The 16,246-nt window shown below is 41.5% G+C and overlaps 1 protein-coding gene across 5 annotated transcripts in view; it reads left to right on the forward strand.

Annotated features, from left to right (window-relative positions):
• The first annotated feature begins 9,514 nt into the window (after nucleotides 1-9,514).
• The window catches only part of COL19A1 (collagen type XIX alpha 1 chain), a 209,395-nt gene continuing 202,663 nt past the window's right edge, over nucleotides 9,515-16,246 (forward strand). For 3 of the 5 annotated variants that reach the window (XM_009689153.2, XM_009689151.2, XM_009689154.2), the window contains exons 1-2: nucleotides 9,515-9,605; nucleotides 11,756-11,885. In XM_009689153.2, the coding sequence (XP_009687448.2) occupies nucleotides 11,792-11,885 (94 nt within the window). In that variant the 5' untranslated portion in view covers nucleotides 9,515-9,605; nucleotides 11,756-11,791. Of the gene's footprint in view, nucleotides 9,606-10,543; nucleotides 10,663-10,757; nucleotides 11,089-11,755; nucleotides 11,886-16,246 lie in introns of those variants that run through there. The other 2 variants (XM_068937488.1, XM_009689152.2) reach the window with 2 other exon arrangements.

Below are 16,246 nucleotides of genomic sequence, written 5' to 3' on the forward strand. Positions count from 1 at the left end.
CAGAGAGGACTCTGAGGAAGGCTTGCCAGTTTGGTCATTCATAACTACGTTGTTCTAATTTGGTATTCAAACATAGGGCCTGATATCCAGAAATACTTCTGTGGTGAAGATACACCCTCTGTAAAGACAAATGCTGAATGTTACTATCCTGTGTGCCTGATACAATATCTTATTTTCTGTTATGGCTAATTGTAAAACTATATTTTGTTACATTATGTGGTTAGGGTAGCTTTTTTTAAAATTCCTATCAACAGGCTTATCTTACTCACCTTCAGCCTTCCTTCTAAATTTTTTCTCCAGGAGTCAAATCCTCTGTAGAAGTGAATTTTAAAGTTCCCTCGAAGCCAATGAAGCAACTGTAACATGAGAACTGTTCCTTAAATAAATGGCTTTTCTATTCCAAGTTCTGGGAAATGGAACAATATTTCACTAGGGGAGATGAACTCAATGTTGCTGATGAATTATCTAAGCAGTCAATTTTAAAATAGTTCATTCCACTTGTTCTTAGACTTGACTTTATAATTTTGATATGTAAGCCAAAATCGGTTCCCAAATAAGCTTGAATGCACATCAAGCTATATTTATTCATACTGAAAAAGGTTGGATGAACACTTTTATTACACCAAATTTGAGGAGTAATGTGCACAAGTAAGACCTAAGTGTGTATTTTAATTTGAAGACAGCCTGTTAGCATGTCATCAAGGTGCTCGCCTTCAGGAGAATGAAAATAATAATATGTATAAAATAATATGTATAAAAATGTACTAAAATATATAATTAAAATATATAATGAAAAATAATAAAATAATGAAACCTTCAGTCTTTGGCCTGAGGTGACAGTTCATCTTCCTAGCATAATTTTGTATAATTAATACTTTCTTTACTATGTATCTATATCAGATACTACTACTCTAATAATTATAGATTTTATCTGCTGATTTAGATATGGACTCTAAGTGTATGTAAACAATTTTGCACATGAAAACACTCACTCACTAAATGGTTGCAGGATCCTACTTTATATTGCTGCAGCATAGTTAGTTCCAGCACTAATGTTGAGTCAATGACTAATTGGAAAGATTAAGTGAGGTACTCAGTTAAAATTATTAACAGGATATACATGGGTTCCACTTACATGGCTTCCAGGAAAGAGAAGAATTAGAACTCTTTCTAGCTATTCTAAGCTTCATCAATGTGGCATGTTTATGTTAAATTGCTTGGCCTTGCTCCAAAATTAAATTAATCCATGGTGTCGAAACCACATTTGAAGTGCCAAAAATAACAATTTAAAGGTTGATACCAACATTATGCTCAATACAGTACATAGCTACATCTGTTTTCTTTAAGAATCTTCTATCTATTCATAATGCTGTTCTTCCTGGGAGCTAATGTTTCATTTTGCATTCCTAATAAATAGTAAAATTTATTTGAATTGCACTGCACAGGGATCCAAATAGTGTTGCAAACACTGTAGACAGTCTATGATAGACTCTTCTTCCTTTCAAGTGTCATTTTCTGTTAGTGCACACTTTCTCTAGCTCCCAAAAGTGGACATATACCTATGATGACCTAAGATATTAACTTGCAATATGTATAGGCCAGCATGTCATTTTAGAGGGTGCACAACAGCTAGATTTTTTTACATGTATTTCTATCTCACTTCTAAGTACAGCCTTTAGATACTATTAAAATCAAACTTCTTTTACATCTCAGATTGTGACTAGATAATTCTAGCCAGACATCAAGCTGGCATAAATCTGCATAACTGTTGACTTAAAAGTATAATATCGGTTAAATCCTGAGTGTATTTATTGCTAGATGAAAGGCAAATAACAAAAGTATCTGGATGCAGAGATATGGCTTAAATATGTACTTACTTTTACTTTCAAAATTATTGTGCCTATTTATTTAGCAATAAATATAAATAAAATACTTGCAATTTTATTATTTCATTTTTATGTTGCTTTACAGTATTGAAGTTGAACATTAAAATAACATAATGGTAAATAGCTCTATAAATAATAAAAGTCTTGGATGTGTTAATATGATTATGGCTACTATATTGATAAAAATGATGATTGCATTTACCAATTGTAGTCTTGCACCGGCAAATTTATAGAAGTTATTTTCTAAAAAAGTTGAAAGTACCATTCATAATTGGACCTAAAAGCATTGTACTTACCATTATAGCATTCTATATTTAAATAAAACTTTGAGCAAACTAGCTGGATAGAAAGGACACAACAGTAGGAAACAGTGGCTAACAGTGGGACGTGTAATTAAACGTAACTGTTACAATTTAAAATGGACTTGTAACTGACATTCTTGGGCTACCTATGCTTTATCTTCCTGAAGTCTAAAAAGCAGGTGCAGACCATTCAGCCTTTTAGTCTCAACTCTGTCTAAACGTTACCCTTTCTGTCTAAGAGGCTTAAACAGCCCAGAACGTTTGTAGACTCTTAAACTTAGGCGACACTTCCCTTTGCTCTTTGCCTTCCTCTTTCTAATAATTTGCCTTATAGCAATTTTTAATTAATGTATTTCACTGCTTTACAGAAGATTTCAGCCTGTGCACAGGATTTTACAATGCTCATAGAGAAATATTGAGCAAAACCCTGTAATTTGCGGTACAGCTGCCTAGAACCTGTGTGGTCACAGAGCCATAATCTCACTGCAGTTGCAGAGACATCTTGGGATAGCTCCGTGGCTGGAATGCTATCGTTCATGGCTATGTGCTTTTTAGGAAAGACAGGGCAGGAAGGCAAGGTGGTGCAGTTGCTCTTTGTGTGAGGGAGCAGCTGGATGAAGAGTGAGTTGAGAGCTTACGGGTAAAGATTAAGGGGCAGGCTAACATGGGTAACATTGTTGTGGGGGTTTACTGCAGGCCACCTGGTCAGGAAGAGGAAGTCGATGAGGCCTTCTACAGACAGCTGGAAGCAGCCTCACAACCACAGGCCCTGGTTCTCACGGGAGACTTCCACCACCCCGACGCCTACTGGGAAGAGAACACAGCTAGGCACAAATAGTCGAGGAGGTTCCTGCAGAGCACTGATAATAACTTATTGAAATAGGTGGTGGAGATGTGTGCTGCCAGACCTTGCACTAACAAACAAAGAAGGACTAGTTGGAGACATGAAGGCTGGGGGCAGCCTTGGCTGTAGTGACCCTGAGATGGTGGAGTTCAGGATCCTGCAAGGAGGGAGCAGGGCAATAAGTAGGATCGCAACCCTGGGCTTCAGGAGAGCTAACTTTGGCCTCTTGAGGGACCAACTTAGGGGGAATCCCATGGGATAGGGCCATAGAAGGAAGAGGAGTCCAGGAGAGCTGGTTAATATTCAAGCATCATTTCCTCCAGGCGCAAGAGCAGTGCATCCCTCTGAGTAAGGAGTCCAGCAAAGTGGGCAGGAGACCTGCCTGGACGAGCAAGGAGCTCCTGGCAAACTCCAACAGAAGAAGGAAGTCTATAGAGCGTGGAAAAGGGGACAGGCCACTTGGGAGGAATATAGGGACGTTGTCAGAGTGTGCAGGGAAGCGACAAGGAAGGCTAAGGCCCAGCTGGAATTAGATCTGGCAAGGGATGTCAAGGACAACAAGAAGGCCTTCTTCAAATACATCAATAGCAAAAGGAAGACTAGGGAAAATGTGGGTCCACTGCTGAATGGGGTGGGTGCCCTTGTAACAAAGGATGCAGAGAAGGCAGAGTTGCTGAATGCCTTCTTTGCTTCAGTCTTCACTGCTAAGGCCAGCCCTCAGCAATTCCAGACCCTGGGGACAAGAGAGGAAGGCTGGAGAAAGGACGACTCTCCCTTGGTGGAGGAGGATCAGGTTAGAGATCTTTTGTCCAAACTTGACATCCACAAATCCATGGGCCCTGAGGGGATGCACCCACGAGGGCTGAGGGAGCTGGCGGATCGCTAGGCCACTCTCCATCATCTTGGAAAGGTCCTGGAGAACAGGAGAGGCACCTGAGGACTGGGAGAAAGCCAGTGTCACGCCAGTCTTCCAAAAGGGCAAGAAGGAGGAGCCAGGGAACTCCAGGCCTGCCAGCCTCACCTCCATCCCTGGAAAGGGGATGGAACAGCTCCTCCTGGAGGTCATCCCTCAGCATGCGGAGGGCAAGAAGGTGATCAGGAGTAGCCAGCCCGGATTCACCAAAGGGAAATCATGCTTGACCAATCTGACAGCCTTCTATCATAGAATGACTGGCTGGGTAGATGAGGGCAGGGCAGTGGAGGTTGTCTCCCTGGACTTCAGCAAGGCTTTGGACACTGTCTCCCATCACATCCTCCCACGTCAGCTCAGGAAGCGTGGGTGGGATGAGTGGACAGTGAGGTGGCTTGAGAACTGGCTGGATGGCCGAGCTCAGAGGTTTGTGGTGAATGGCGCAGAGTCAAGTTGGAGGCCTGTAGCTAGCAGTGTCCCCCCAGGGGTCAGTCCTGGGTCCAGTCTTGTTCAACATATTCATCAGTGACCTGGAGGAAGGCACAGAGTGCTCCCTCAGCAAGTTTAGTGATAATACTAAACTGGGGGGAGTGGCTGACCCACTAGAAGGCTGGGCTGCCTTTCAGAGGGACCTGGACAGGCTGGAGAGTTGGGCGGAGAGGAACCTCCTGAAGTTCAACCAAGGCAAGTGCAGGGTCCTGCACCTGGGCAGGAAGAACCCCCGGCACCAGTCCAGGCTGGGGGTTGACCTGCTGGAAAGCAACTCTGCCGAGAAGGACCTGAGAGTCCTGGCGGACAAGTTAAACATGAGCCAGCAGTGTGCTCTTGTGGCCAAAAAGGCCAATGGTGTCCTCTGCTGCATTAGGCAGTGTTGCCAGCAGGTCGAGGGAGGTGATCCTGCCCCTCTCCTCAGCCCTGGGGAGGCCTCCCCTGGAGTACTGGGTCCACTTCTGGGCTCCCCACTACAAGAGAGACATGGCCCTACTGGAGAGAGTCCAGCGGAGGGCTCCAAAGATGATGAGGGGACTGGAGCATCTCTCCTCTGAAGAAAGGCTGAGAGAGCTGGGCCTGTTCAGCCTCGGGAAGAGACAGCTGAGGGAGGATCTTATCAATGTGTACAAGTATCTGAAGGGGGGGTGTTGAGAGGACAGGGCCAGACTCTTTTTGGTGGTGCCGAGTGACAGGGCAAGAGGCAACGGGCACAAACTGAACCACAGGTAGTTCCATCTGAACCGGAGGAAAAACTTCTTTGCTGTGAGGGTGCCAGAGCACTGGCACAGGTTGCCCAGAGAGGTAGTGGAGTCTCCTTCGCTGGAGGTATTCAAAACCCGCCTGGATGCGATCCTGGGAAACATGCTCTAGAGGACCCTGCTGGAGCAGGGAGGTTGGACTGGATGATCTCAAGAGGTCCCTTCCAATCTTAGCCATTCTGTGATTGTGTTATTGTGTATTATGGCAGTACAGTTATCTGTATGTATCCATCTATCTATAAGAATATGAAGTAAAATGTCTCTTTAATAGGTAAAGGACATACATATTTTGACACTATTATTCTTAGTATTGTTTCTATAAGCATATTTAGACACTTTGATGTCATATCAGGGTCTACAGTTTCAGCATTTTCACAAGGTTGAATAATTCCACTGAGTTTTTGTACTAACACTTTAAGTAGTAGTGTGTGCACAGAAATATATTTGTTTCCCAAGTAATCATGAGCACTTTACACATTAAATGAAACAGCTGTTCACATGTTTGCAACAAGTAAATATAAACAATAAATTAAGAATGCCATGTGCTTACTTAGTAATGAATTTCCTTTGAAATTTATAATCATTTGAAAAAATAGGAAACATCTTTCATGTTAGGATCTCATAGCACTTAACATTTCACATGTTTCAACTCTACATTATTTGTTGTTGATCAGGATTATCCGTTCCATTGGAATTGGGGAAAAAGCACAGAATCATTTTTTGTTACTGTAGCATTTATTATTATTTATGAATGGTTACTTTAAGGTGTGTTACAAAGTGTCAAAAAAAAAAGCAGAGAAAATAATTAGTGGAAATTTTTTGAGCCAAGACAACAAATATTGCAAAAGCATAGCAGTGTGTATTCTCTCTGTATCTTTCCAACAGTTATTTTGGCCCCTTCACTGAAAATCTAAGTGCTTCCTAAGCAGAAAAAAGAAGTAGCAGGTTTTTTCTTTGTTCTTTTCTTCCTCTCCTACAGAAGAAATGACGTGACATATCCAGCTTTTCTGTTTGCCTTGCAAGTTATGATATTTTTGGTGCTTAGTGTATGTGTGTGCACACGCATGTAAATAACTCCTTTTTCATATACTATCTACCAAAGTTTCCTTATCTGAGTGACATCTTTACATCATTTACATCAGTGTCAGTATTTCTGTTAACTTCAACGAAGATAGAATTCCACCTATTTTGTCCGAGTTCCATCATAGTTCAGTTTAGAGTATTTAGAAGCATTTATATTTTAATTGTTTCAGTGGAATGCAGTTGTCATGAGAATCAAATCTTTCAAAGGGCAGAAGGGATCATCTGGCAAGGAGCAGCACCACATAAGGGCTTAAACTTAACAGTTTACTTAAAGACTAGAAATACTAGGCTCTACATTCAATGAGAAGTAGTGTGGTAAGGGGAGTTTCAAATTAATGTATTTCTAGCAAGTTGTTTTCAGGTAGAATGCTGCTACTTTTAAAGAGTTTTGTCATATCTCACAGCTTCATTGCTGTACGTGTGTTGTCATAAGCAACACTGAAGTTAAAAGTCTGGGTGTACCGAGACTAATCTATTAGTATCAAACAGATGAGAGTGGATTGTTTTGATTAGCTTTTTGGACTTCTCATAGCACTGAGAAAAGCAACCAAGGTTGACAGTAGAGAAAAATTTTCTAGACAAAATAAGGTTTTTTCCCCCTAAATTCTCTTTCCTTTTCCTCCTGTGTCTTGCCTGTAACTGCAGTTGTAATAAAGGCTACTCAGTAGAGCAGCTCCCACTTGGCAGAGGAGACAGAACATGTGTTCTATATGTTTGTGCTAAAGTGTGGTTTCAAACTTCTTAATGTCTCTCTCTCTCTCCTGGTATATTTGCCCTTGCTCTTGCTTGGATTCAGGTCTAATTCTGTCTTCTGTATACAAGTGAGAGTTCTAGCTAAGCTGTGGGATAGCTGGAAACAGTTACTACAAAGGTAATATAGCATATCATCTATTTGCTGCTGATCTTTCAGGTCACATTGTACCAGCAGCATTTCCAAAGCTTCCTGAATACAGAGTAAAAGAGGACTGAGTATAAACAATGCTTTTTGTGGAGTACAGTAATAATTCTTTCCAGATGGACTTGAGTGCAGGTGATTTGAATTTTTAGGCTGTTCATGATGCAGAGAAATTTTGCCAGTTGTGATTTTGCCTCTTAAGTTGCAGGAGAGAGAGAGAGAAAGAGAGAGAGAGAGAGAGAAGCTTTATTTGGTTCCTTAGATAAATTTGTAAACACTTAGGTTTTCTTTGTTCCCAGTTTTTCTGTCACTAGTTGTTCAAGAACATATTCACTGATATGAACAGTGTTAGTCCATAAATGCATACAAGGGCAGTCTCTATTGCCCAGGTCCTCAAATGATATAAATCAGTGGAACTCTACTGACTTATGTGAACAGGCATAATCCCTTTTAGTTGAAAAGCTAGCCTAGAGTATAGGAAGTGTATATATTAGCTGGGGAACATTGTAGTAGTTTCTAATTCTTCTATTTATTGCTCTCATACTGATGTGGAGTGTTGTAAAACTGGCATAGTCCAAATAAGGTATTTTTAATTTTCTCTTTGGAGTGTGGCTATCTCAATATAGGTAGACAAATATCCTTGGTTTAGGGGTGTGCTTCATTATGACTTCATAGGAAATAAAGACAGAAAATTTGGATATGGACTTTTAAGGAATACTGAAACGTTGAGCGGCAAAAATATTTCTTTACAGGATGAACTGATTGCATGTGCAAAGTGTTATGCAACTGAAAATATTTCGCTTATTGAGAGCTTAATTTCACTGAAATTAATGAGATTCTGTATGGTCCATTTTAGCAGAGCTGAATCCAGATATTTAGGGTATGTGAAATTAAGCAAAACAGAAGGAATTTAAGAATTTATTGTTTGCAAGAGTAATGAGAAATGCAAGGATTTTTTTCAGAACAGTAGTGATAATGCCTTTCACTAGGAGCAGAGCTTTTACAAAGGGTCTTTCAACTGAGAATCTCAAAACTCTTTTTGAAACATTGCATTAGGGCTCAACACAGAAGCCTTTATCAAATGAAGGCAAAGGAAGTGCTCTGATGATTTGTCAGCTGTAGGATTGGGCTCTTGAGCCTCACCCTGTGAGGTAGGGAAGCTTTACTTTTTGTATTTTACAGAATGAGAAACTGAACTCTAAGAGAAGTGTGACTTGCCCAAAATGACACTACGAGTCTGTGGCAAAGTTGTGAATTAAACCAACATCCTAAAAGACACATACCTAAGCTGCAATTTCGTCTTTCTCTTGTGATTCTAAGTTGGGAAGAATAGCAAGAATTTTGAAACTTTAAACCGAGAAGATAATCCTGTCTGTCCATGGGATTCATTTGTTATCCTGACAGCTTGTCTTGGCTGAAATGAGAAAACACGGGTCAGAGTATGTTGGGGGACAAAGCAAAAAGGTAAGCTTATGAGTTTTCTGATCTTAAGACCAGTTGAGCTAAATTCATGTTAAGCTGGTAAATTTTCAAATAATCAGTCACCATGAGTCACCATAACTACTTTCTTTTTGCCTGTCAGAATGGTTCTACTAGGAAAAAAATAGAATGTGTCTTTAATATATACAAGTGGGATACATTTAATTAAAACTCTACTCTCTCTACCTTCTCTGTATATATTTCTAGTCATTTTATTTTTCTCTGACCTTCTGTCCTCTGGTTCACATGTGTAAAATGAAATACAGACAACTGCCACAAGCACACTTGGAGAACCTGTGAAAAGTGCAGTTTAACACATTCAAATGAGAGTTAGTGGCAGTGCTAAGTGTTAGCATTTTATCATAGACAGATGATACTGCAGAGCAAGAACATTCTGGTTTGTAAATGATAGATTTTAAAAGGCAAAAGAAATGTCAATCGTCTGCTGTGCTTTGCAGCATCAGTGCCATAAATAGGTACACTCTCTTGGTTACTTGGATGGCTAATTTTAAATTTATGGTAAAGTATATAAAATTTATTTTGTGTGCTTACACTTAAGTGTTAAAAGCCAGTTCCTGCTAGTGTGCTAATGTAGATAGTCAGTTCCTTACAACTAGAAACCAGACGCCCTTTCATTCATGCATTCATACTCTGGCAATTTTATTTGTGGAACTGTCGGGAGGGGGGGGGGAACCATTTCTTACATTGTTACTGGACTTGGGATATATTGGTATGATTATGTAAAATCTGTGTCTGGATTGCTGTTTGTCCTTTCTTGCAGTGTATTCTGTGCTCACTGAGTGGGAGGGTCACACTATGTGAGACTAATAAGGACAGAGCTGCATCCCCCTCTACCACTCTTTGGAGACTCACTCCAGCAACTCCTCAGCACGACAGCAGCTTTGTACAGGCATTCACTGTGCTTCTGGGGGACATACTAGAGCAAAAAATTAAAGGTAAGCAGCTCATCTTTGTAGTCAGTTGTTTGAACATCACACAAACACATTCCTGTATTTATGTGGGGGGGGGTGGGTTTTTTTTTGGCAGCTAAGTTTATTACTGATTTTGCCAGTATTAACTGTATCCTGTGTAAATATAATATCCACAATAGCCTTTTAATATACTGCTACCAACTTATGGTATAGAAGTGTGCTGATATGTTTGCATGTGAACATAGATATGTGTTAATATATGCTAATCAAAACAGCCGTAGTAAATTTGCAGTAATTTACAAAAATGGTTAGAGAGTGTTGCAAATGAGCACAATACTTAGAAGCACGCTTATTAATGTATGCGCATGCTTACGTCTAATGATATAGCTATTAGTGCTCGGTTTCCTAGCTAGTGTGCGTTATCGAGTGGCCTACATCCACTTAGTCGAAGCGTGTGTCAACAGCGGCGTGCGGTGAACGACCAGGAACGGTGGCCCAGGCGCGGGGAAGATGCGCCCAGGTCGGCAGCTGCGGGGCGGTGCAGCCTGCTCAGGTGGCAGCGCGCTCCTCCCGCTCGGGACCACCGGCGGGGCGGCCGGGGCTGGGCAGAGCCCCCCCCCCCGCCCCCCCCGGGCTCCCTTCACCTGTTCCCCCTCCCCGCTGGCGGCCGCGCCGAGCCCGGCGGCAGGGGGCCCCCGCGCCCGCGGAAGGTGCGCGGGCCGCGGCCGGCAGCCAGCCAGCTGCGCCACCTCCGAGCGCCTGGCCGGGGCGAGCCGCTGCCCGGCGCGCAGGCAGGCTGGGGGGTCGGCACCGCCGGGCCGGGCCGGGCCGGGCCGGGCGGTGGCGGAGGAGGTTGGGGACGGGGCTGGGGCGGCAGGGTCCGGCGGCGGCGGCGGCGGCGGCGGGAGGCGCGGGGCTGCCCCTCCCTTCCCCCCCCCCCCCCCCCCCCCCGGCACCGCGCTGCTCGGCGCCGCCTCCCGCCTTGGCTGCCCGCCGGCTCGTCCGGCGCTTCGCACCCTCTGCCCGACAAACGCGGCTTAATCGAAGAGAAATGAAACGTCCAGCGCGGCTGCGTTGCGGGGTGAGCTGTCCCACGCTCGCATCGCTCCTCCCCGCCGGGCTCCGGCCCGCCGCGGGCCTCAGGGGCTGGGAGGCTGCCGAAGCGGCGGGCGGGAGCTGAAGCCGAGTTCAAGCGAGGAGCAGGGCGATACTCCTTGTTTCATTCGCGAGGGCCCTGCGGGAAACGAGATGCCTTGGCACGGCCGCTCTAGTGAATGACTGGTGCCTGCTCGTAAAGCAGGTGCAGGAAATTAAATGATCGCGTTCCCCTGGACGCGCATTGGCTTTGCTGCCGTCGGAGAGGCTGGGAAAGTCAGTCATGGTGTAGTTGCTGTCCATACATGTGACTGACAGAGCAGCTCTGTTGATGAATATGGTGCTTTACAAAAATAATTATAGACGTGTAGTCTGTGCATCATATAGTTACATTTTTCATAACGTGTTTTCGGTAAGAAAAACAAATTATTTGTTGCCGTTTTCTGCGTTTCACTAAGTTCATGTGTTTCTATAAATTGTAGTTGGCTTAGTAGGAAGCTGGTGTTGTGTTTAGTTGACAAAGATGTATTGTTGGAGCCAGACTGTGTTTTTAAAAAAATTTAAAGTGTAAACTTGGTACAAGCTGCTCTAGGGCCTTGTATATTTTGCAAGGAAGAGAAATACTGTGTTTTTCTTTGTTTTGCATTTACACCAAAAGAATTACCTATTATCCTTGTTGGATTTGATGACTACTTCAGCAATCATTCACAGCATTGTGGCACCAAACAGTTAAGCTATCATATTTCAAATTGAAAATCCAGGAGAAAAATAAAAAGAAAATTCATTCATTACTAATGAAATGAATTTTTATGATTTTATAACTAGTATATTTAAGTTAATATTTCTGAAAGTGTTACTCGTTACCTTAATAACAGACTAAGGGAATGTATTTGTTGTTCATTTCTAAGTTCATATGAGTCTATTTTTTTATAGTTCTTTAAAATGGATAAGTGATACGCATTCTGTAGGACTAGTGATTCACTCTTTCTTTACACTTAAATTCTTGTTGTGGTTTTCTGATGGGGTAAGGAAGAAAGAATAAGAAGACATGCTCTCAGTATGGGTATTTTCTCTTTCAGATTCGTGGCTGATTGTTCACATGAGTCCAGGGGGAGATGAAGTACCTTGGATCCTGCGTAGTTTGGCATTGTATGGCAGTCTTCTTCCTCCTTCCTGTTTCTACTTCTGTGGCTGTCACTGACCAGACAGGTACTTCCAATTTTTTGTCCTTCACAGACCAAAGGCACAAATCGCAGTGCTGAAAGAGGTTTTTTTTTTTTTTTTTTTAAAGATAGCGTATGGAAAACAAATGAACAATACAAGCAGGAGCAATTACAAAGACCAGTGGTTTTATCTCTGTCTTTGAAGAAGTCTTAAGTCTTGAAGCAGTTTCAAAGCAATCTTTCTGTTTCCTGTACTTGGAAGATGAACATTTGGAAGCAGTTGTAGTTTCGGGGAGTTCTATTTTGTACTTCCTAAACTTACCATACCAAAAAAAATTCTATATCAGGGCTTGCAAAATCTTTATGAATAAGATCTTGTGGCTTAATTATGGGAGATCAGTGCTCACACTGAGGTAAACAACTTAATGTTAGAGACAACCTACCCTAACCTAAATCTCCTAAGCAAGTCAAGTATTTCACCGATGTAGAGTAAGGCAGAACCTTGTACCTAAGAAGACGTGGGAAAGGAATATAACAAAATTGTTTAAAGTAAAAGCTTGGGTATCCATCTTCTGCAAAATTACCTTAATTTCTTCATTTTCTTCTTATTGTCGGCCTGTTAACTCATTCTCTTACTTAAAGCAAAGGTCTCTTTCTGCAACTCCTGTTCTGTTATCGGTTTTGTCCTTTACCTTGACTGTCCTGACTGCAGTAAATTTTCTGTTAAATACATATCAGTTGTATGTTTGTAGAAAAATAAATTGTTAGTTTTCTGGAATTGCTCAACCTCAGTGTGTACCTCAGCTTTTTAGAATTTTCCTACAGTTGCTAACAAGGAGAACATGTTTATTCCTATTTAAGTAGAAATAGACAGTGTTGATTTTTCTTTTTTTTAAGAAACAAAATTTATTTTTAGTAACACTCATTTTTGAGAAATCCGATGGGGAGGTAATGGAAGCTTTAGGCACACAACACCTTTGAAACTTGGCAACACCTTTGAAACTTGGACCCAAGAAATTTAAAAAGCCAACGACTAGCATAACAGTCCTCTTACTGCTCCTGGAAACAATAAATAGTAATATTTAATAAATACTAATTGTAATGTGTGAGCTCCAGGGTAGCAGTAATGCCCTGCAGAGAATCTGAGTGTAAGTCAAAGACCTTTTTGCCTTGCACTCTTCAGGCAGCAAAGCTAAGTGCTCCAGAGATGAATTATTCCTAACCCCTGGGAGAGAGTGCGCCTTACATAATAGCTCTGCAATCATTCTCTTTAGCCGTCGGAGGGACGGTGTTGTCTTATCTGTCCTTCCTCACTGGAGGACTGCAGAAGGGAAGTTTTAAAGGCCAGAAAGGTGCGATTGTGCAAGGTTCCCTAATAATATAAATGTATAATTTGAATAATTTTAAAACAAAATGCCAGGAAATATTGTCCTTTTTCTTTTGTTGTCTAATGAAAAGGCATCTTAGTAAAAGGCAAACCAGTCAAAGAAAACGTGACAGATACTGTAAACTGCGTAAACAATATATCTGAATTGTACATTATGTTCTGTTAGAAGTTTGTGGCTGGGCAGCAGGGAGGGAGTTGCTGTTTTCCTTAGCCTGGCTGCTACAAATGGATCAAATTTAGGTCAAATGGAACCACTGGGAGGAGAGATTGAACCTCTTCTGAAAATAACCGAGGGTGTGCGATTGAGAGAAGCTTCTGCAGTGTGGGGTGGCAGGGGCAGATGGTGAGGAACAGCATGTAGATAGCTGGCAGCGCGGCCCTGCTTACAGCAGGGAATAGACTCGGGAGGCAGCTTCAAGGTGATAGGACGAAAGAAAGAGATTTTTCTACAGACTGAAAGGGCGGTTGCCACCCAAAAAAGAAACGTAGGTTATCAACCAGAAAGCAGGAGCTGAGAAAGAACCTACCTTGCAAATGTACAGTGGTCAGGAGAATAGGTGTGTTTGCGAGCCTTTTTATTTAAACTGTGTCATTTGGCTGAGCTGAATATTCTGTTTCAAAATTATCTTGTTCTAGTTTGATAACTATATGCAGATGAAACTGTTACAAATCAGAAATGTACTCATTTCAAGAAGAAGAGGGCCAAGTCTATTTGTGTTTTGCTTGAATCAAGATCCCATTTTGGAAAGGAAAACAGATTTACTTGATGTAAAGCAGGCATGTAAAATGAAGATGTAAGAGATAAGAGAAATATTTAACTTCTTCAAATTTTTTGGTTTTTTCATTAGCTTACTCTCTTTTGGCCCTTTGTTCTCCCCTACATATCAGTTCTGCTCCTGTCCTTCAAGATCTGCCAAAGCTAATCGTTTATCAGAAGGAAGCAATTACTTCTAAAGATAAAATACAGCAAATCGAAGGGAGGGGATTGGGTTATAAATCTGAAGTTCAGGAGTTCTCCGTAATCAAGTTTTTGACTTGACTTCAAGAATAAAATCTTCATTTTATTTGTTGTCGACTAATTTTCTTATTATTGGGAGCATTTGGTTTCGGAGCATGAACGTGAGCTCTTTTCGCAGCGATACAAAAAGTTTCAATGTGATCATTCCTATTTTTCATACTAGGAATGTTAATACTTCTCTCTCATTCCTAGATTATTTGTTACTTTGTTCAACTTTCTTTTGCAATTACTTTTCTTCAAAATCACTTGCTAACCCATGACAAATGTAGCATAAACAAAGTCCTGGGACTCTCAGCCACAGTGAATTTCCATTGCCTTTTGATGTGGAATGTGTTGTGAAAAGTATTGGCTCTAGATCATAATTTTAGATAGGCACTTTAACCCAAATACAGTGAATGGTTTCAAGTATGCAGATCAGTTCAGCTTTTCTTTTCAGTTTTGTTGTTCTAGTACATAGATAATCTTCAAAAATACTATTTCTGTTATTCTCGTATAAAATATATTTATTACATTTAAATAGTTTAAACTCTTAAACTGGATATTTAAGACTGGATCCATAAACTATATTGCAATGTTTAACTTTAAGCTGCCCTGCCGCCACTGGATTCCTTAACTCGTAGTTAAATACCAGGGCTTCTCAGGCAGTGAATAGGGGGCTTTAGGTAACTAAGAATGTGGTTCACAAAAGGCTGTACATTGTGGGAAAGCCACTTCAGCTAGTCAGTAAGTAGTACTTTAGGGAGACCTCGTACCACAGAAGGAAGTATTCTCAGCTACACACATTCTCAGAGTGAAGCCTGTAAATTAGATCGGCCCTTTTTCATGGAAAGCTAGAGAAAGAGGGAAACATCAAGTACTATGGCCAAGATATTCACCTAGGATGTGAAATGCTGTGCTTTTTTTTATTTTTTTTTTAAAAAAAAAACCTCCTCTTCCTCATGGGAAAATCCAAGTCTCCAATGTCTAGTGTGAGTATCCAAATGCTAGAACTCTGTCAGCGTGGACTTCTTAATGTATCCTGCCAAAGGTGTTATGTTATTTACACAATTATCTAAATAATACTTGGACTTGATTTTCCTGTATCAACAACATTCAGTCTCTGCCTTTTCTCTTCCCTCCTTTGATTTAATTAACATATTTGTTTTTAATGCAATATAAAGCAGCTTCCAGTGTGAAAGAGAAATCCTGTTTGAAAATAGGATTCTCGTCTTCAGTGTGAACACCTTAAAGCTGGACTTGTTAGATGTTGTTGCTGACAGGCGCGAGTAAGCCATGCACTCCAGAGAGTTTCGTTCTGTCTATCTTCATATGAAGTCTGATCCTGTTAGAGTACGAGACAAATGGATCCCCAGCTAATCTGGGATTCTTCCTGAGGTTTAGGTCTGACATATGACGTGAGAATGTGTAGGGTGGGGCTCTGCTGTTGGGCTGCATTCATTTGATTGGTTGTGTTTGCTGACAGAAACTTCAGCGTATGCAGAAGGTGCACGTCGGTGGTGTTAGATACCTCTGAAAAATTGCCCTGAATGGAAACTCCACTTATGAAGTAGTGGATAGGTACTTGTAAAGTGAATCAAGCCATTATAGGTTGCGTTCACTCTAGAGGGGCCAAGAGTGCTTATTGGAAGCTACAGTTCCCAGCCAGGAAGTTCACACAGGAGACATATGTAAGAGTGAGACTGAAGCATGCATCAGTGTCTCCTGCCTCCTAGTTTTCATGGAAGGAAAAACTGGGCATGGGGCCTAGCTTGAAGCTGCAACGTGCTTCAACAGGTGCCCTGCTCGTTCCAAGAACTCAGGACATGCCGTGGCATGTCCCAGCAGATAAGTCCACATGTAGCCCCATTACTTGGAAATTTTTTTCTGCAAAATGTTATTATATAAAAAGCTTTTCTTACTAGTGTCCTACTGGAGAGACAGATCACAATGATCTGTGATCTTTCTGCCTGATTGACATATATATGTGTTTATGTTATTTTATGTTGATAATAATTATGTTTAT

The sequence above is a fragment of the Struthio camelus genome, chromosome 3 (assembly GCF_040807025.1).
Source record: "Struthio camelus isolate bStrCam1 chromosome 3, bStrCam1.hap1, whole genome shotgun sequence".
Taxonomy (NCBI): Eukaryota; Metazoa; Chordata; class Aves; order Struthioniformes; family Struthionidae; genus Struthio; species Struthio camelus.